General features: G+C 46.0%; 1 protein-coding gene across 12 annotated transcripts in view; it reads left to right on the plus strand.

The window, feature by feature from the left end:
- The window catches only part of LOC115660055 (uncharacterized oxidoreductase YjhC-like), an 86,791-nt gene that overhangs the window by 18,431 nt on the left and 46,785 nt on the right, over positions 1 to 21,575 (plus strand). For all 12 annotated transcript variants that reach the window (XR_004002717.1, XR_004002720.1, XR_004002721.1 and 9 more), the window contains 4 exons: positions 8,024 to 8,108; positions 12,687 to 12,760; positions 17,450 to 17,509; positions 19,101 to 19,208. Coding sequence is in view for 5 of the 12 variants with exons in the window: in XM_030581077.1 (XP_030436937.1) it covers positions 8,024 to 8,108; positions 12,687 to 12,760; positions 17,450 to 17,509; positions 19,101 to 19,208 (327 nt within the window). In the remaining 7 variants the exon portion in view is untranslated. The remainder of the gene's footprint in view (positions 1 to 8,023; positions 8,109 to 12,686; positions 12,761 to 17,449; positions 17,510 to 19,100; positions 19,209 to 21,575) is intronic.

A 21,575-nucleotide genomic window follows, 5' to 3' on the forward strand; every position in this document is an offset into this window, starting at 1 on the left:
AGACTTGATTTTAACAAATAGGGAGGAACTTGTTGAGAATTTGAAAGTAGAAGGAAGCTTGGGTGAAAGTGATCATGAAATCATAGAGTTTGCAATTCTAAGGAAGGGTAGAAGGGAGTACAGCAAAATAGAGACAATGGATTTCAGGAAGGCGGATTTTGGTAAGCTCAGAGAGCTGATAGGTAAGGTCCCATGGGAATCAAGACAGGGGAAAAACAACTGAGGAAAGTTGGCAGTTTTTCAAAGGGACGCAATTAAGGGCCCAAAAGCAAGCTATTCCGATGGTTAGGAAAGATAGAAAATGTGGCAAAAGACCACGTTGGCTTAACCACGAGATCTTGCGTGACCTACAAAATAAAAAGGCGTCATATAAAAAATGGAAACTAGGTCAGATCACAAAGGACGAATATAGGCAAATAACACAGGAATGCAGAGGCAAGGTTAGAAAGGCAAAGGCACAAAATGAGCTCAAACTAGCTATGGGAATAAAGGGCAACAAGAAGACTTTTTATCAATACATTAGAAGCAAGAGGAAGACCAAGGACAGGGTAGGCCCACTGCTCAGTGAGGAGGGGGAAACAGTAACGGGAGACTTGGAAATGGCAGAGATGCTTAATGACTTCTTTGTTTCAGTCTTCACTGAGAAGTCTAAGGGAATGTCTAGTATAGTGAATGTTTACGGGAAGAGGGTGGGTTTAGAAGACAAAATAAAAAAAGAGCAAGTAAAAAAATCACCTAGAAAAGTTAGATGCCTGCAAGTCACCAGGGCCTGATGAAATGCATCCTAGAATAGTCAAGGAGTTAATAGAGGAGATATCTGAGCCTCTAGCTATTATCTTTGGGAAATCATGGGAGACGGGGGAGATTCCAGAAGACTGGAAGGGGGCAAATATAGTGCCCATCTATAAAAAGGGAAATAAAAACAACCCAAAAAACTACAGACCAGTTAGTTTAACTTCTGTGCCAGGGAAGATAATGGAGCAGGTAATTAAAGAAATCATCTGCAAACACTTGGAAGGTGGTAAGGTGATAGGGAATAGCCAGCATGGATTTGTAAAGAACAAATCGTGTCAAACTAATCTGATAACATTATTTGATAGGATAACGAGCCTTGTGGATAAGGGAGAAGCGGTGGATGTGATATACCTAGACTTTAGTAAGGCATTTGATACGGTCTCGCATGATATTCTTATAGATAAACTAGGAAAGTACAATTTAGATGGGGCTACTATAAGGTGGGTGCATAACTGGCTGGATAACCGTACTCAGAGAGTAGTTATTAATGGCTCCCAATCCTGCTGGAAAGGTATAACAAGTGGGGTTCCGCAGGGGTCTGTTTTGGGACCGGCTCTGTTCAATATCTTCATCAACGATTTAGATGTTGGCATAGAAAGTACGCTTATTAAGTTTGCGGACAATACCAAACTGGGAGGGATTGCAACTGCTTTGGAGGACAGGGTCAAAATTCAAAATGATCTGGACAAATTGGAGAAATGGTCTGAGGTAAACAGGATGAAGTTCAATAAAGATAAATGCAAAGTGCTCCACTTAGGAAGGAACAATCAGTTTCACACATACAGAATGGGAAGAGACTGTCTAGGAAGGAGTATGGCAGAAAGAGATCTAGGGGTCATAGTAGACCACAAACTTAATATGAGTCAACTGTGTGATACTGTTGCAAAAAAAGCACACGTGATTCTGGGATGCATTAACAGGTGTGTTGTAAACAAGACACGAGAAGTCATTCTTCCGCTTTACTCTGCGCTGGTTAGGCCTCAACTGGAGTATTGTGCCCAGTTCTGGGCACCGCATTTCAAGAAAGATGTGGAAAAATTGGAGAGGGTCCAGAGAAGAGCAACAAGAATGATTAAAGGTCTTGAGAACATGACCTATGAGGGAAGGCTGAAGGAATTGGGTTTGTTTAGTTTGGAAAAGAGAAGACTGAGAGGGGACATGATAGCAGTTTTCAGGTATCTAAAAGGGTGTCATCAGGAGGAGGGAGAAAACTTGTTCACCTTAGCCTCCAATGATAGAACAAGAAGCAATGGACTTAAAACTGCAGCAAGGGAGATTTAGGTTGGACATTAGGAAAAAGTTCCTAACTGTCAGGGTAGTTAAACACTGGAATAGATTGCCTAGGGAAGTTGTGGAATCTCCATCTCTGGAGATATTTAAGAGTAGGTTAGATAAATATCTATTAGGGATGGTCTAGACAGTATTTGGTCCTGCCATGAGGGCAGGGGACTGGACTCGATGACCTCTCGAGGTCCCTTCCAGTCCTAGAGTCTATGAGTCTATGAGTTTTTCCCCTTATACTTGCTTCCTATGACTGACTCCTCCGAAGTATCAATGGGATCCTTGGGGGTATGTGTCGCTGCTGAGTATGACATGCAGCTCATTGTAAAAGCAGCATGTTTGCAGTTCTGCACCAGAACGACTGTTAACCTCCCTCTCATTTTGATATGCCTGCCGCAGCTCCTGACTTTCATGCAGCGCTGCTGCGGATCCTTCATGTAGCCCTGTGATGTTCCTCTCTAGTGTTGTCTGTCACTCCAGTCCTTGACTCTGGGAGCCAGCCTTACCCTGCTCGGCTGTGAGAATCCCCACTTATGGGCTGTTCACTCACAGTCTTAGGCATGTAAGCTGCTCCTTGGATTGTGCAACTGAATGATACTAGCCAATATCTCCAGTCCCAGACACAACCCTAGGAGCCTCTGTCTTGTAGTGTCCAGTTATGCACACTGGACGCTGCAAGCTTATACGAGTTCATCAATTTAACAAAGAAATTGATTTGTACCAGGCTTGTTATCCCAAGGGGAGTTTCTTCAAATGCACTGCTTCATGTAGAATAAAACGGATTAACTATAAAGATAGATTTTAAGTGATTATAAATCAAAGCATATATAGTCAGATTTGGTCAAATGAAATAAAAACAAAACACATTCTAAGCTGATCTTAACACTTTCAGTGTCCTTACAAACTTTGATGTTTCTCACCACAGGCTGGCTGCTTATTCTTCAGCCAGGCTCTCTTCCCTTTGATCAACGCTTCAGTTACTTGGTGTGATGTCTGTAGGTGTAGGTGGAGAGAGAGAGCATGGCAAACGTCTCTCCCTTTTATCATGTCCATTCTTCCCTCTTGGCTTTGCCCCCACTCCGTCAGAGTCAGGTGAGGATCACCTCATCGCAGTCCCATACTCGCCAAAGGAATGGGGGTGACTCACTTGAGAGTCCAACAGATTCTTTTGTTGCTGCCTAGGCCAGTGTCCTTTGTTCCTGTGAGGCTGGGCTGGGTTTGTCCCATACTTGCCCTGATGAGGTGTGAACTGCCCCTCTGCTCTTGGAGAGTTTTTGCCTGGGCTTGTTTTAAGCCATGAGGACACATTTTCAACCTCATAACTACATACAGTAATGTTACAGGTTATAATTTCATGTAACAGTTACTATAACATCACTATAACAATTCTCAGTGCATCATGAGCCTTCTGAAGACACCCAGCATGACAAACTTTGCATTGGATACCACACAATCATTTCACAAGGATTAACATGGGGATGCTGGGTGTTCCCCTGAGGTACAGAGCGTCACAAGCCCTTCTTGCCCATGCCCTGAGCGATTTGCTCATCGATATCAACATTTCTACGGCTGGATCAGAGGTGTGCACGCACAGCCTTTTCTCCCCACAGACCCAGGAGATCTACCACTTCCTGTGTACTCCAGGGACGAGTATGTCTGCAGTGTGGAACCGGCATGGTCAGCTGGGCAGTTGCTAGGTGAGCTCTCCAGACTGAGCAAACAGGAAAGGGAATGTCAAAAATTCACTGGCCTTTGAAAGGGGAAGGGCATGCTCCTATGTATCTGACCAGAGGACAGCGTGGTTCAAAACGATGACCAAAGCAGTCACGGTGGGGCATTCTGGGACACCTTCTCGAGGCCAGTAACGTTGACTAAGTAATGCAGAGTCTATACTGACACTGCGTCAACCTAACTACATCAACCTAAGTGCTATGCCTCTCAGGGAGGTGGAATTATTAAGTTGGTGTAGTGGGTGAGTTACTTTGGTGAGAGTAACATTTTAGTGTAGACACTTACAGAGTTAAGTCAGTGTAATCTGCCTTGGGTTTACTTAACTCTAGTGTAGACCAGGCCTAAGTACCTTTCCCAGACCTGAAGAAGAGCTCTGTGTAGCTCAAAAACTGCTCTATCACTAACAGAAGTTGGTCCAAAAGGCAGAACTGCAGCACTTCTTAGGCAAAATGTATTTTATGGAGGAAAATACAAAATTCTATGCCCAATGCTGCAGAATTCTCTCAGGAGTAGAAGTTGATCGCAGCATCCTGCCCGCGGAACCAAGTTAGGACGGAGTGGGGAACACAGGCCTGCTGGGGGGGTCACAGACTGGGGTTCAGAATAGCTAGTGGGGAGGGACAGACTGGGGAATGGGCTCAGGAGCTAGTGAGCTTACAGCGTTGAGCCTGGGGACTGAGTGATACCAGACACCTCTGTGTTCTTGGGGAACCAGGGTGCAGTACCCAGCCTGACTCAGGAAAGACACCCCGCCCCCCAGCCTCTGCTTAAACCAAAACCCATCAGAGGAAAAGAACTTGCAGAGAGCAGTGAAGGGTGTTGAGAGACACACCTAGACCCCTACTGACAAGGGTGACAAGATTAAGACATCTCTATTAGCATACAGAATGGAGAGCAGAGACGACTTCCTTACCCCTTACATGAAAGGTGGAACAGAAAGACATCTTAGGGCTTGTCTACATCACAAAGTTGCAGCGCTGGTGAGGGGGTTACAGCGCTGCAACTTAGGAGGTGTACACATCTGCAGGGCATCACCAGCGCTGCAACTCCCTGTTTGCAGTGCTGGCCGTACTCCCGTTTTGTCTCGGGTGTAGAGGATCCAGCGCTGGTGATCCAGCGCTGGTAATCAAGTGTAGACACTTACCAGCGCTTTTCTTGACCTCCGTGGAATAAGCAGGTATCCCAGCATACCTGAGGAAGCCTCTGGTAATCAAGCAGGTCTTCTTCCCCGGTTTGCTCTCGCGTTCCCCGAACCCCCGAGCAAGCAGGTCTCCTTCCCTGCGGTTTGCAGGGTGGTTCGGGGAACGCGAGAGCAAACTGCGGCGAAGCTGGTCTCCTTCCCCGGTTTGCTCTCGCGTTCCCCGAACCCCCGTGCAAGCAGGTCTCCTTCCCTGCGGTTTGCTCTCGCGTTCCCCGAATCCCCGAGCAAGCAGGTCTCCTTTCCTGCGGTTTGCTCTCGCGTTCCCCGAATCCCCGAGCAAGCAGGTCTCCTTCCCTGCGGTTTGCAGGGGGGTTCGGGGAACGCGAGAGCAAACCGCGGCGAAGCTGGTCTCCTTCCCCGGTTTGCTCTTGCGTTCCCCGAACCCCTGTGCAAGCAGATCTCCTTCCCTGTGGTTTGCAGGGGGGTTCGGGGAACGCGAGAGCAAAGCGCGGCGAAGCTGGTTTCCTTCCCCGGTTTGCTCTCGCGTTCCCCGAACCCCCGTGCAAGCAGGTCTCCTTCCCTGCGGTTTGCTCTCGCGTTCCCCGAATCCCCGAGCAAGCAGGTCTCCTTCCCTGCGGTTTGCAGGGGGGTTCGGGGAACGCGAGAGCAAACCGCGGCGAAGCTGGTCTCCTTCCCCGGTTTGCTCTCGCGTTCCCCGAACCCCCCTTGAAGCCGCCCAACAGCGCTGCAGTGTGGCCACATCTAACACCACTTGCAGCGCTGGTTGCTGTAAGTGTGGCCACTCTGCAGCGCTGGCCCTATACAGCTGTACTAATACAGCTGTAACAACCAGCGCTGCAAAATTGTAGATGTAGACATACCGTCAATTTACATACAGAATGGAGAACAGACAACCACACTGAATTCTGGGACCAGAAAAAGCAGGGACGCACTGCATCATGGGAATCTCTGCTCTAGCTGCCAATGAACATATGTCTGCCCACACCCAACTCAGCAATTATCAGACCAATTCTAGTAATGAATCCTTAATTGATATCCAAATAGTGAAGCAGCCTGGTTGCATTGTGAGCTCCCTGGAAGAAAACACCACCCATAACCAAGAGTGATCAGCTCCTATTGTCTAATCTAAAGAAAACTCTTGAGTCATCAGCCTTACCTCTAAACAAATCTAGTGTTCTCCCTTGAACCATTGTATTTTCTCTACAAAATCCCTAATCACTCTCCAGTCAGGGTTCTGATGCTTAGATCCAAACTAGGCATCAGTTCCACTAGAACTCCATCTTCTCCTGGCTGATCGTGCTGGGGGCTTTGCCTGTCTCTAGCCTCAGGACCCTGAGCTACCACTATCCTCTGGGAACCTTGACCAGTTCAAGCCTCATTGAGTGGGTGAGACCCCCCCCTTCTCTCTCTCTCTCTTTTCCTTTCTTTCTTAGGTATTAACCTTTAATAACGTAGGTTATGTTGGTTTAGGCCTCCTTGTGCAGTTATCACTGTTATTCAATAAATAACTTTTATGGTTAAGTTGGTTGCTTCTCTCTCTCTCGCTGAACTTTACTCGTTTGTGTTTTTAGTTTCCCCCATTCACTCTGCAGCAAGGCTTCTTTTACCTAAGCTACAGATCCCTGCAGCGCCCACAATACTGTGGGGTTTGCTCATCAAGCAAGTTACTGCCAGTACAATTGTGCTGTGACAGTGGGGATAGGGACGTGCTGAATCTGGGATGCATAAGGGTAACAGCTTGAAAGTGCTGCTTGACCCAGTCCGTGGAGCTCAGGGGCATACAAGGAGAGGCAGCTTGAACGTGTTGCTCCATCCAGCCCAGTGAGTCCAGGGACACGTAAGGGGTCAGCTTGACAGTGCTGATTGACCCGGTCCGCTCAGACTTGCTCTGTTAATGTAGGTGTGGGTGGGCGAGTTTTCATCCGGTTCTGGGGCTGGAGAAACCCAGCCCTAGGGAACCTAGGTCCTGCAGGAGAGCTCCATTGGGAGGGGACTTGCAGAAGGGAGAAGTAGAGCTCTGTATGAGAACACAAGTGACACAAGCAGCACATTGATAAAATTACAGAATCCCCTTTCCCAGAAAAGTAACCCAAATAAATGAGCATACCCCCAAAGTAATGAGCAAATCTGGTAACTGGGGGGAGGGCTTCAGGGACCCATGGGGATGGGGGGTGCAAGGACAGGGGCAGACGTGTCTGACTGAATGGGAGAGGCTTGAGGTCAGGCAGGATCTACATGGGGAAGGTTTCCCAACTCCCCAACAATCCCACCCCTCAAAAAATCCATCATGCCCAACACCCTCCAGGTTCACTCCTAGGGTCCTTCCCTATCCCCTGCCCCTCCATTACCCCTGACCCCCCCAAGCCTTTGCATTGCTTCTGAGAGGTGCAGGAAATACAGTTCTGTATTGTAATTTAAATGAATTATACAAAGTTCTATAATAATATGCCTAGTAAGGAATCTTTGTCAAAAAAAATAATTATCAGAATCTTTTTGATGGAGGGGGGTCTGTATTGTTACAGACATGCTTGCTGACAGATATTTTGAAATAAATTAACAAAATAATTGAAACTGACATGATTATATTGTTATTTTGACAAATAAAATATGCAGAATTTTCAAATATTGTGTGCAGAATTGTTAAATTTTTGGCACAGAATTCCCCCAGGAGTAACCACTGTACAAGATAGATGCATGGGGAGCCAAATTAAGGTTTCGTGGGTGACTGTAAATCTGGCATTTACTAACTTTTGGGTATTTAACTTTATAACCACTGAACTTGGCATTTTGTATGTAATCTTAATTATGCTGTCCTAAATAATTCCTCTTCCTCCTTTATGTGTAAACCCTATGTATACTTGTAAGTGGTTATCCTCTTCCCATATAGCTATTAAGCCAGGTTGTGTTTAGTTCCTGGAATATTTTCACTTTAGTCAATGTCTTCATCTGCCTAATCACTTTGTTGCTGTTCTCTGAATTCCTTTGTGGACATATTTCTGGTATTGACACTCCCACTGCTGTTTGCAGAACATAATAATGTTCTTCTTTTTTTAGGTAGTTGGAGTTGCAGATCCTCGTGCTTTTGCTAGAAATGATCTTCAGAAGATTCACAGCATTGACAAGAAAAATGTATTTAATGGTAATATTTGCCTTGCTGCCTTGTTCTATAGGCCATATTATGAAAGACTAAATTAATGAAATATATTTCTATAAATCCAAACACTATTAGTTTATATGCAGCACCTTTTAGGACACACATCTGGGGACTGTATTTATGGAATATTGTATTATTTTGTATTTAAAAAAATAAAATAAAAAAATGCTCATTCAGGGCTTTGAGCTATCTTGATATAGTTAAAAAAAACAGTAACTTCTCATCTTGAGAAGGATGATGTTCCCTTGGTGACTGCACGTTAGAGCAGACTTAATTATACCGGATCATAGAAACAACCACTGTTGCCATATTTAGGTAATCTGCTCACGTCTTCCTTTTATGACATTTTATTCTACAGTAATAGCTAAATATTTTTTACTGTGAGAACAATAAGACCTATAATATGATATCTACCACTGAAATCTAAACACTTTTAAATACAGTAGAACCCTGCTTCACTGTGTCTCCATTTACACATTGGAGAATTCTGCACCAAAAAATTAAAAATTCTGCACACATTTTAAAATTCTGCATATTTGATTTTTCAAAATAACGCAATATAATCATGCCAATTTCGGTTATTTGGGTAATTTATTTAAACGACTATACTATGGATGGAGAATAGGAGTGGGGAGCACTGGAGGAAATCTCCAAATGGCCTTTGTCTAATAGTAATGTAGCTAGTTTTGACTCTTTATTTCTAGTTATTAGTCAATAAATATATGCAGCCATATGCTCAGAATTACATCATAGACAACTAAAGTACAAGGGTTGGAGAATCAAAATTTATATTGGCTACTCACCCTCGCCAAAAAGGTCAGTAGTAAACAGTTCATGGAGCACATTTTGATAGAACATTTTTCAGTCCAAAAATTTAGACCAGTTATATTGACTAAAGCACCATTAGTATTTATAAGGCTATACTGTCGTTTACAATACAGCTCCTTTACACCACTCTGGCAATGTAAAGGACCTTTACATCTTTTACATGTGTTTTATGCTCCTGGGGGAATTCACTAAGAACAACGGGAACAATTCACAAAGCAGGCAGGCTGCTATATTCTGCTCTGCCTGACAGTGCCTGCCTCATGCCTACCTCCTCAGAAACACACCAAAGCTGTGCCTCCCACACCAGGTGTGCCACAATAGTGAGCGAGAGGGACAGAGTCTCATTCACTGACAGGCTAAGCTCCTCCCCCCCAGCACTGATTGATGTCTCCTCCTGCATGCATGCCTGCCAAGCCCAGCACACATACACCCAGTGGTGATTTCTGTCTCCGCAAGCTGCTCCAGGTGCCTGAACAACGTCCCTATGCTGCCTGGGAGTGGCACTTATGTGGCTTCCGTTTACTTCCCTGTCAGAAGTAATTTTTCTTTGGGGAAGCAAAGAAATCTGTGGGGGATTAATTCTGCTTGTGTGCAGTGGCACAGAATTCCCTCCGGAGTACTCCATTTTCTGGCTCTCCTTATTAACTAAACCACTGTGAGCCCCCGGGTGGCTGTGGCTCGGGCTGTCAGCCCCTGATGGCAATTATCTGGTTTACGTGGATTTTTGGTTATCTGATCTGGATAAGATTGGATAATTGGAGTTCCACTGTACTGAATAAAAATAGTGAACTATTGTTTTGAAGGAAAGTATGTGAGTTTAGGATGGGATCTGCGTAGTGAGGGAATCGTTAGATCTTGATAAAGTGATGGGGTTTGGTTTAAGCAAACCTGCAGTTTTGGGAACTTCATAGTAATGATTATTGGGGCTTTCTGCATTTCAGTATGTCTGACAGAAGTTAGGAGTATAAGGGGGACAAACTTATTTGATAGTCTGATCTCTGAAATAACACAACTGTGCCTATTTCAGTGTGCATCTGGAAGAGTGCATGCAGTCTGTGTCTCTATTCATGGGCGGCGAGTTATATACCCACGTGGTGCCCGGGCACTAGCAATATTCAGAGCCCAGGGGCCCAGCTCCACCAATGTTTGGGGCCTGGTCTCCCCCCTGGCCCCACCTACCACCCCCCTGCGCCTCCCCCGAGTGTCCCCGGCCCCCTCCCTTGCTGGCTCTGTGCATGTCCTCTGGCCCCAGAGGCCCCCCTGCCTCTTCCGTGCAGCTCCATGCTGCCTTCCTGCAGCAACTGCTGCCGCGGGGTTCTAGTGCCCCCAGTATAGACTGCCAAGGCAGACTGACTCTGAGCCTGCCCTTCCACCTCAGACCCTTCCCTTTTCCGGCGGGACTCTCCACCAGCACAGCCTCCCCTCCCCCTACCCACAGTCCTTGCCCCATGCTGGGCAAGGAGGCAGCCCCACCCCCAGTGAGGCTACAGTCAGGGGCAACAGCAGGGGGGCACGCAGCACCCCCTGGCACCCACCACGAGGAATAAAAGAGAAATTCCTGGACTTGAGAAGGAGCACATGCAGTGACAGTGGTGGGGGTGAGTGTGCTGCTGGGGGTGGGTGGGAAAGGGGGGCGCTTCCCCCAGAGCTCACTGCTACTGGCAGGGAAAGGGCTGAGGGGAGTCCTCCTCTCTGGCCCCTGTCCTGGAGCAGCCTGCCTGCACCCCAAACTGATCCCCAGCCCTGCCCCACTCCAGAGCCCACACACCCAGTCAGAGCTTTCACCTCCCCACCACACCCTCAACCCTCTACCCTAGCCCTGAGCCCCTCCCAAACCCTAAACACCTTATCCCTGTCCCAGACAGAGCCCTCATTCTGCCGCACCCTAACCCTCTGCCCCAGCCCTGAGCCTCTCCAACACCCCAACACACCCAGCCCCAAACTGAGCCCTCACCCACCACACCTCTACTCCCTGCTCTAGCCCTGAGCCTTTCCAACACCCCAAACCCCTCATCCCCAGCCAGAGCCCTCACTCCCGACACTCCTACTCTCGCCTTGAGCCCCTCCCACACCCCAAACACCTCATTCCCAGCCCCAGCCAGAGCCCTTATCCCCTGCACCCTGTCTGCCTCAACCCTGAGCCCCCTCCTGCATCATGAACCCTTCATCCCCAGCCCCACCCCAGAGCCCTCACCCCACCCCCCACTCCTCTGCCATAGCGCTGAGCCCCCTCCCACACCCCAAACTTCTCATTTCCAGCCCCACCCCAAACCCAGCCCCAGCCCTGCACCCCCTCCCTCCTAGAGCCTGCACCCTGCACCCCAGACTTCCTCCCCCTCCCAAACTCCCTCCCAGAGCCTTGGGCAGGTGGGTGGGGCAGAGTTTGGGAGGGGCCGAGTTTGGGCACTACAAACCTGCTGCCCATGTCTCTATTGATAAAGTGATTGTGAATCCACATTATGTGACGTTCACTGCATCTGAATCTATTTAGCAATGTCTTCAAATATAGCAAATTAGATATATAGTGTTTACACATATAGTATTTCTCAGTAAGACCTGCATACGCTGAATAGAAAAGAAGCATCTGAACACTTGTTAAAAATCCATTTTATTTAAGTACAGGCCTACAGTGAACACTTTGAATTGCTTATCAAAAGTATGCTATTTTTGGGGGTGCCCAGTGTGTCAATACATACAAAATACAAAGGTATTACAGCTACAGTTGGCAAAAATAAGGGAGAAACTGGCCAATATGCGTATTTTATTTTCTGCATACTTGTTAGGAGTTGCCATCTAAATTCATAGATGGCATAGGCATTATTTTTTGAATTTACTGTGATAATCTAATAACAGGAATACTGTTGGACAGATTTCATTCTCAGGCAAGTACTACATATATCAACTGCAAGGAGTAGTTTGTGCGAAAGATGAAGAGAGTCACTTTAGACCATCACAGCCCTCTAAAACACATGCTGAATTGAGGTGGATTTGTGTTACAAAAATACCGGAAATAGAATATCTGCCTCCAAAAGCAATAGGCAAAAGCCTATTTTCACGACCTACAGTTACAAATTCTATCACTGGCTTTTCAGTCTAATACACTTGCTTGCAAGAGCAATTTCAGAGTAATCCTGTGTGAAATGATACTGTGCAATTAAAGAAGTCATGCATGTAGAGGCTTTGTGCATATTGAAATATATTAATATTTGTTTTGATTGAGAAAATAATTGTTTTACCGCATTAATATAATTATCCTTTATTTTGGGACTTTTAAAAAGTAACAATGAAACATTTTAGAAATGTGCTGAAACATTTTTAAAAAGAGCCCAGTAGGATTTGTTCAGACCATCTAAAAATTTCCTTTGGCCTGTAACCTTTTGTCTTCTAATGTGTTACGTTAATTGTTTCAGAAGGTTAAGTGTCTGAAATAGGATCTTAGGCTCAGTCTATTTTAATTGACTTCGGTGAATGCAGAGAGGGGGCACTAAAATAGTATCTCAGCCTTAAGTATAGAATCAGTTTTAGTATAACAGACTACTTGGAATTTAGCCTAGAATTAGTTCAAGAGGTGGCTATAAAACTTGCACTGTGGTAATAAATAGTTTGTTCTATTCTTTTTAATGTGAAATAATATTTTTCCTTTTTTTATATGTGCTCACTTTTTGTAACATAAAGGTACAACCACTCAACCACTGACATTAGTTGACTCACTATTTTAAATCTCTTTTCCTTCAGACTGGAAAGTAGCCGCAGAGAGAGAGAGGTTTGCGGATGCTGTTATAATAGCAACACCAGACAGACTGCATAAGGTACTATGGACTTCTTGACTATTCGTAACTGGAATAACAAAGGAGAGCCCCGGATTATAAAGTGTACATCATTCACCTAGCTCTGGCTTTCCAGTCTGTTTGTTCACTATTTTGATCCATTCTTTCTCATGACAGGTTTGATATGCACTTGGAAAACACGAACATGCACGAATATTCAATGCCAGGACTTAAGTCATTCTCTACCAATTGCGTCTTAGCTAGAAAAATTAGAATTTAACACCTGACCCTTTAAATGATTACAGCCTTGTCCAACGTCCAGTTGAGCCCCCCCGCTCACAAGCTGCTGAATCCTTAGGTGTTTTAAACCCCCAGAGTCTTAACAGAGTTCTGCCAGTGCCGCTGTCTTAAAGCCTCTGGTCTCATTCTCAAGCTGCCAGTCTTCTATCTGCCATTCACAGCCAAGAGCCGAGGCCACTCATTCCCTGGCCCAGCCCCCAGAACCAGTGCTGACGGAGCCCTCAGACTGCTCCTCCCATAGCCTGAACACACAACACACCATCTCTCAGATTGCCCAAAGGGGACCAGCTGGTGGGTGTCATTTATAAACTCACAGACACTTTGCACAGGGTTCTCCAATGCTTTTGCTCTTTCTTTGTGTATTTTTCATGCTACTCATCTATATTAAAATAATAAACCCTGCCTTCATTTCCCTTTTCAGTTTCCTCACCACACTGGAATGTTCTCTGGGCTGGGGTCATGGAGTCTGGGGCAGTTGCATGGCTTGGGTTCTGAAAGCTGCAGTGTCTCCCCCACTTTACCTCCTCCTCTTGACTGGTTTGTCTCCTTCCCCTTTCTTGCCCAGAATTTCCTGTGCGTTTCCTGGAGCCTTCCTCCAGCTAATGCCTTTCAACCTCTTGCCTGGTAACTTCTCTCTCTTCTATCATTTCCACTCCCTCCATCACTTCAGAGAAGAGCTGCTTGAGCAAGCACATTGTCCCGAGGTGCTTCATCCCGATAGATGGTCACTGAGTTCCGTCGTTGTACCTCACAGATGAGGAACATAATTGTTGGCTATGGTGGATACACAGATTTTGTTCTCACTTACAAGTTATGTTGGCATATCTCTGTCAGGGGGTGTGAAAAAAAATATACCCCTCACCAGCATAGCTGTGCTGACAATATAGAGGCAGGTATGTCAACAGAAGGGTGCTTCTGCTGATGTAGCGAATGTCATTCAGGGAAGTGGTGATCATATGCCAACAGAAAAATATGTCATTGTAGAGTATGTCTATACTTGGAGGCTGTGCTGGCATTCCTATGCTGCTATAGGCTCTGTAATGTAGACATGGCCAGAGACATAGAGGCCTTACATGATACAGCAGTTTCATAATATCAGCCAGAACGTATAAGTTGTAAAAACTCCCCAAAGTCATCACATTGAGGAGAAGCTATCACTGGCACAATCTGGTGTTCATGTTGGTAAGTGTAGAAACAAAGCAGAATCAAAAGGACAGGAATTAAAATGATGGTTTTTAAATTTGAAATATAGAATTGTAGAAGTGTAGGACTGGAAGGGGCCTTGAGAAGTAATCAAAGCCAGCCCACGGCAGTGGATCAGGATCAAGTAAACATGTCGTTCAGGGAGATGGTGATCATATGCCACCTCTCCCTCACAGCTGTTTGTCCAGCCTGTTCTTAAAATATCTCTAGTGATGGGGATTCTACAAAAGGGGTGGGCAAACTGTGGCCCGCAGACCACATCTGGTCTGTCAGCCATTTTAATCCAGCCCTCGAGCTCCTGCTGTGGAGCGAGGTCTGGGGCTTGCCCCCTTCGGCGCTCCAGCCAGGGAGCAGGGTCGGGGGCTGCTCCATGTGGCTCCCAGAAGCAGCAGTCCTCCCTCTGGCTCCTATGTGTAGGGGAAGCCCGGGGGCTCCACTTTGCATACTGCCCCCATGCCAAGGGCCACTCTCGCAGTTCCCATTAGCCAGGAACCACAGCCAGTGGGAGCTGCAGGGGCGTCACCTGCAGATGGAGCAACGTGCAGCAAAGCTACTTGGCTGTGTCTCTCGGTAGGAGCCGGATTGGGGACATGCCGCTGCTTCCAGGAGCCGCTTGAAGTAAGCGCTGCCCCGAGCCTGCACCCCTGAGCCACTCCCCCCAACCATGCCCCAGCTTCCTGCCCCAGCACTGATCCCCCTCCCACCCTCCAAGCCCCTTGGTCCCAACTCGGAGCACCCTTCTGCACCCCAGAGCCTGCACCCCCAGCCGGAGCCCTGACCTCCTAATGCCCCAGCCCCCTACCCCAGCCCTGATCCCCCTCTGAACCCCTCAATCCCAGCCTAGAGCACCCTCCTACACCCCAAACCCCTCATCTCCAGCCCCACTCCAGAGCCCGCACCCCCAGCCGGAGCTCTCACCTCAACCCCAATTTTGTGCGCATTCATGGCCCGCCAAACAATTTGTATACCAGATGTGGCCCTCGGGCCAAAAAGTTTGCCCACCTCTGTTCTACAACCTCCCTTGAAAGACTATTCCAGTGCTTAACTACCCTTATAGCTAGAAGGTTTTTCCCAATACCTAACCTAAATCTCCTCTTCCTTGTTCTCCATGTCCACTGAAGATAGGACAATTGGTCTTCTTGTGAGCATCCGCCCCCCATGCCTTTGATTGGAGAATTTTGATAGCAGTGCCCATTTTACCCCACGTGCGCCCCACACATCCTCATGACCCACACTGGGGATACACAGGGCTGTGCAGGAAATCTGCCATCGGGTCCTTCTCAGCCACCTCTGGCACGCCTTCTTTACATCTACTTAGTGCAGTTAGTTTGGTTTGGAGTTTGTTGGTTCCCCTTTTGAAGGGTTGGTTTGGGATTTTAGTTAACTAGGGGATCCCCAGGCTTTAAACATTGTCTTTTCTGCTGGCAGGCCTGCCCCAGTAAGTGATGGACACTCTCCTGTCTGTTTGGGAGACCCCTATATACAGACTAAGTGTATGGTCTGCTCCTCGTTCCAGAGCAGATCTCGTAAAAACAAGGAAATCATGTTCAAGCTTGTGATGAAGGAGCAAGCCTGAAGGCTGGCTTCTGAACTGGGCCCCGAGAACTCCTGGCCGTATGCCCTGGGCTATTAGCCTTTTTTGCAGCTGAACTGCATTGTTAGCCCATATAGAATGTGTGACCACTATAATCGCCACATCCTCTCCTGCAGTTCTGCTGCCTAACCAGTTAGTCCCCATTTTATAGTTGTGCATTTGATTTTTCTTTCCCATGTGTAGTACTTGCAATTGCCTTTATTGAATTTAATCTTGTTGATTTCAGACCAATTCTCCAGTTTGTCAGGTTTGTTCTGAATCCTGTTCCTGTCCTTCACAAATTTTAAAAGTATCCTCGCAACCTGTGTTCTCTCTAAGTTGCGTGGTCGGGCAGCTGCCCAGGAGTGATTCAAGTGCTGCGCACATGATTAGCATATCTGGCAGCTTGTGTTCAGGTGCCCCTGCTGCTTTGCAGCCATGTTGGTCCTGCCCTCTGCCTTAGAGCCCCTTGCCAGCTGCTCCCGGGACCCTCCTGCTAGCTGTGCAGAGCAGGGGAGGTGGGGGTGCTAATGTGAGGCTGCCCCCTGCCCATGTACCCCATCTCCGCAGAGCAGGAGTGGGGGACAGGGCTCAGGACTCAGAGCAGGAGAGCTTCTGAGGTCTGAACTAAACTTCCGGGCAGTAAGTGTCTTAAAGAGACAGTGCATGGTCTCTCAGAGAGTTCCCCAGCAGGCAGCACACACAATCTCTCTCTCTCTCTCTGTCACACACACACACACGCGCAGACACACACACACACAGAGTCCCCCTCCCTCCCGCCTATGTACCCCATCTCCACAGAGCAGGAGAACAGGGGACAGGGCTCAGGAGCAGGACTTTTTTTTCACTTTTCTTAGAGAAACAAATATCTGAAGGAAAAATATTTTAGTTGAATTCAACACTTTGTTTTGATTTTATCCAGCTTTTTATGAAGAGCAAAGGAAATACAAAAGCACCATTCAGACAACCAAGCCTCCCCTATATATCCTATAGCCTTTTAATTAGAGCACTTCCCTGGGGTGGGGGACACTTGGGCTTGTGTCTCCACTCTGCCTGGTTTACAGCAGGGATTTGAACTTTAGTTTCTCACAGTTCAATAATTTATTGGAGGAGGGAGTGGGATGCAGGTGTCTCCCTCTGGGGAGTCTCCTAACCAGCAGGCTGTAGTGTCATTCTCTGTCTCTACCCCAGTGACTAGTTAACGATTTTATACCAAGTGTAACAGCTTCCGTAGGAGTGACTAAGTTGATGCTATCCCAGAATACTCAGTGCCATAACTCTGGACTATTCCGTTGGAAGTGGAAGTCCCTAGTTCAAATCCCTCCTCTGAGCGGGGACTTGAACCTGGGACTCAGACATCCTAGGTAAGTGCTGTCACCAGAGGGTCTGTGGAGTGGGGGAGGCATTTCCAGTTCCTTTGGTTTTGTGAATGGCATGTAACATTCCTTGCAAATCTAGCCCAAAAATGTTGTGGGCCAAAACTATTCAGCAGAATTGTGTGAAATTCGCAAGTAGGTTTGGTGGCCCCAAAACTGCATATTTTGGTGACTAAACTGTCTGAAAAACTCTGTTTATTTCTAATTGTGAGTAGACAACCATAGGGAGAAATGGTTAGTTTCTTGTAACTTGTCTCCTTGGTTTCTCTCTTTTCCTAGGCTCCAGCAATAGCTTTTGCTAACAAAGGCTACCACATTCTGTTGGAAAAGCCCATGGCAGTAAGTTAAGCAAGATCGTAATGCTAAAGTTTAAACAGTGGGGGTCATTTTCAAATATCAGGGTAAAATCTTCAATCAATTTGCGTTAGTATCTTTTCTGCTACATTTGCTAATTATCAAAGCCCAGATCCATATTCTTTTATATTTAATACAAAATGGAAAAAAATTTTTACATAGTCTTCCTTTCCCTGATCCTTCCTATTTTCATTTCACCTAGAATATAAACTCCTCAGGGTAGAAACTCCCTTAAAGTGTGTGTATGTTTGTACAGCCCTAGCACATGTAGGTGTTAATGTAATAAGTAATATTCTGCTTGTCTGTAAATATAGCGTGAGGTTTGCTTCGTTACAGCACATCTCTGGCTTTGGGATCTTGCAGTAAGGTGTCATGTTGAATTTATGATACCATGTAATTTCTCTGGCAATAGAACATAATGTTAGGCACAGAATTTTGACTTTATTGCAGAATCCAGAAGAACAAGAAGTGAAATTTTTGGTTTTTCGGTCCTGCTATCTGCAATAAGGTGCCCTGAACCTGCACCTCTGATGTCAGTGGGAGTCTTGCCATTGACTTCAGTGGGCACAGGAGCTAATTCTGAGAGTCGGAGGAACACCACTTCCTGCAATCTACCTGTCTTTCTGCATAAATGTTTTTGCACTTCCAAGTTTGTCCTATGTGAAAGTTGCTTTCCAGAAAGATTAAATCTTTGGGGTGCTGTATAAGTAACATCTTTTATTATTGTTTATATTTGTATTAGTGTACTTTCAGTGCTGTACATAAATGTAGTAGGAGACAATCTTTTCCCCCCAAGAGTATAGACAAGATAGACACAGTGTAGGAGAAAGAAGGAGTATTATGTTCATTTTATAGATGGAAATTGAGGCACAGAGAAGCAACATACTCATGGTAACAGAGTCTGGCAGAGCCTAGGAGTTGATCCCAATACAGGCAGTCCTCAGACTTATGGCACAATTGGTTTCTGAAAAATTGTGTTGTAAATCAAAACGTCATAACTTGGAACCACAATACACTCCATTGTGGTACCAAGCATTGTAAAGTCGAAACCAATTGTCGTAAGTCAAATCAGGGGTTCAATTCAGAAAAGTTGTAAGTGCCGTTCGTCATAAGTCGAACGTCATAAAGTTGAGGACTGTCTGTATCCTGGAGACCCAAGGCTAGTGCCTTAACCATAAAACCACCCTCTTCTAATGTCAGATATTTTGATATCCAGTATGGTAGGTCCTTCCAAACATCAGAATATGGGCTTAAATCTTTATTTAAAAAAGTAATGACACACATTTTACATCAATAAAAACGATTTGCTGCTGTGCTGAACTCTTGGATAAGTTTCACCCTGCAGAAGTGTGCTTTGGTCTAGTTAAACGTAGTTTCTAATAATAACACAAACATATGCATAACTAGAGTATTATTGGTGAGTGCCATTTTCATACAGCTGAAGATGAAATTTCAGTTTAGCACATAAGTGCCTACAAATCGCTAGTGTTGTGTCAGCAGATTCATGCAGTAACTGTGGTACATAATGCAGTCAGAACAGAAATAACTGACTGGGTTGTTTTCTCTGGTTTATAAGGTAACACCTGAGGACTGCAAAGAAATTGTGTCTGTATGTAAAGCTAACAATGTCATGCTTGCAGTGTGCCATGTCCTGCGGTACTATCCAGCCTCACTGAAGATAAAGGTATACTTATTGCTTTCACAGTAACCAGTGGAGTCAGTAAATGGTCATTCCTGCTATGTGATATGGGTATTAACTTCTGTGACCTTGACACTGGTCATGAGAGTAGGGTCAATAAATTCCTGTACTATATGTCACACTCCTAGTACTACTGTGATTGGTTGTCAGAGCATAAAAAGTAATCATTTAGAATTGCAGGAGGCAGCTGTGAAAGTTTAGGCCAGGACTTTAGGTGTTCAGTTACTGAGAAAATAAAGTTGTAAATGAAATTTCATTCAGAGATTGCCCAAATGGATTAGGCCATAAATTAGCTGGCATTCCAGGACCGGCAAGTGTTAAACATGTTTTAGAAATCTTTCTACAAGGCTACTTCGGAGCTGTTAAGAGTGCGCTGTACCAGTGAGAAATGCAACACTGCTACTTGGAGGGAATTGAAACTCCTCTATGTAACTCCTTTGGATTTGGGGACTGTTTGTTAGTCACTAAGACTTGAGTGCATGAAGAGTGGTTACTTTGAGAAGACTAGCTGGGTGGCTCCAGACTCCCTGCCTGCTATTTCACAGTCTTGTGGATGTTTGATTTTGTACTGAATTGAGTATGTGGTTGTAATAAGATGAAAAATGTATTTGTAAAGTTTTAGAGCTAAAATTTTAATCGACAATTAGATTTGGTGACAGATTTGAACTGTGGAAATGTGTATTATGGAAGATTACCCCGTAGGCACACACATTGTCTAGAAATGCATGTCAGTTGAAATTTAGGATTCTCCTTCGTGGAGTGTCCCTGTTGGTGCTCCCTTCAGGCGAATGAGCGGCCCTGCGCCTTTCATTGGAGAATGTCAGCAGCATTGCCCGGCTGGGTCGCACATGCGCTCTCCCCATCTTGCCCCATTGTCAATGCCTATCTAGTGCTGTGTGACCAGACCCCGCCCCCCAGTTCTTTCTCATTTGCCCTCAGCCTGACAGAGCTCTCGGCGGTGTTACACTTGATACTTAGCTTTAGCATCAGAATAGCCTATTTAGTACTCCGTTAGATTTCACTAACCCCCTTATCCCCATTTCTTCTTTTTCTCTGTCAATTTTTTTCTTCTTTATTTAAGTTTGATTATCCCTTAGAGTAGTTCATTTTCACCTGTAAGGCAGACTCGCTACAGCCAGAGCTGTGCCTGGTTCTCCGGGCTTCAAGTGGTGCCTTTCCTGCCAGGAGGCAATCCCAATCTCCGATGTCCGATGGACACTCTGAGTGCATCTGGTGCCTTGTTGAGACACACATACCACATTCGTTGCGTCTGACCAAGTGAATATTCACCCACGAAAGCTCATGCTCCAATACGTCTGTTAGTCTGTAAGGTGCCACAGGACTTTTCATCGCTTTTTACAGATCCAGAGTAACTCGGCTACCCCTCTGATACTTGACATCCCACAAGAATGCCACAACTTAAAAGCTCGCCCCAGGAAAACAATAAATTTAAAACAGCAGATTCCCTCTGGACACTGGTCTCCAACAATCACTTCTGACAAACAGACTTCACCCATGTCACAGAGGAAAGCTCACTCCTCTAAAAAATATGGCAAGAAAATGGGCACCAACTTTTCCTCTTAAAGATCCACTGAAAAAGAAATGGTCTTCAGCTTGTTCTAGGTACCAGCCGCACCATGGCTGAGTACGCACAAAGCACCAGGGTCCTCGGGTACCGCACGTACCAAGAAAACCAGTGACCACAAGCAGGCAGGCTCAGAGTCAAGAGGCAAAGAGAAGCCTGCCTCCTCCACCACAGTTCCGACGGGGCTGCCTAAACATGTGGCATTGATATGCTCTCCATAGGTTTTGGTTCCTCCTTCAGCTCCCATAGCGCAGGGTGCTCCGACGTCAGCACAGTGATTATTGACCACCTCGGTACGGAAACCATCGGCACCACACTAATTTCTTCACCACAAGGACTTACTAATCTTGTTAACGCAGGGCTCACCACACCTCGGCACAGATGTTACTCCGGTGCACCATGGTACCCACGCCTACCCATCTCATCTCTGGCCGCTCAATTTTCCAATGAGGATGAAGATGATGAGGAAGAGGGCTCTTACACATCACAACATTCCTCTCCCATTCAAACTAGTATGGTATTAAGTCCACCTATACAGCCCAAATATTACCACTGGGTTGACACCTAGATATGGTATGGGCACCCATGGATGCCACCACCTATGCCATTCCCTATCATAGAATGTCAGGGTTGGAAGGGACCTCAGGAGGTCATCTAGTCCATTCCCCTGAAAGCAGGACCAATTCCCAACTAAATCATCCCAGCCAGGGCTTTGTCAAGCCTGACCTTAAAAACCTCCAAGGAAGGAGATTCCACCACCTCCCTAG

The sequence above is a fragment of the Gopherus evgoodei genome, chromosome 11 (assembly GCF_007399415.2).
Source record: "Gopherus evgoodei ecotype Sinaloan lineage chromosome 11, rGopEvg1_v1.p, whole genome shotgun sequence".
Classification (NCBI taxonomy): domain Eukaryota; kingdom Metazoa; phylum Chordata; order Testudines; family Testudinidae; genus Gopherus; species Gopherus evgoodei.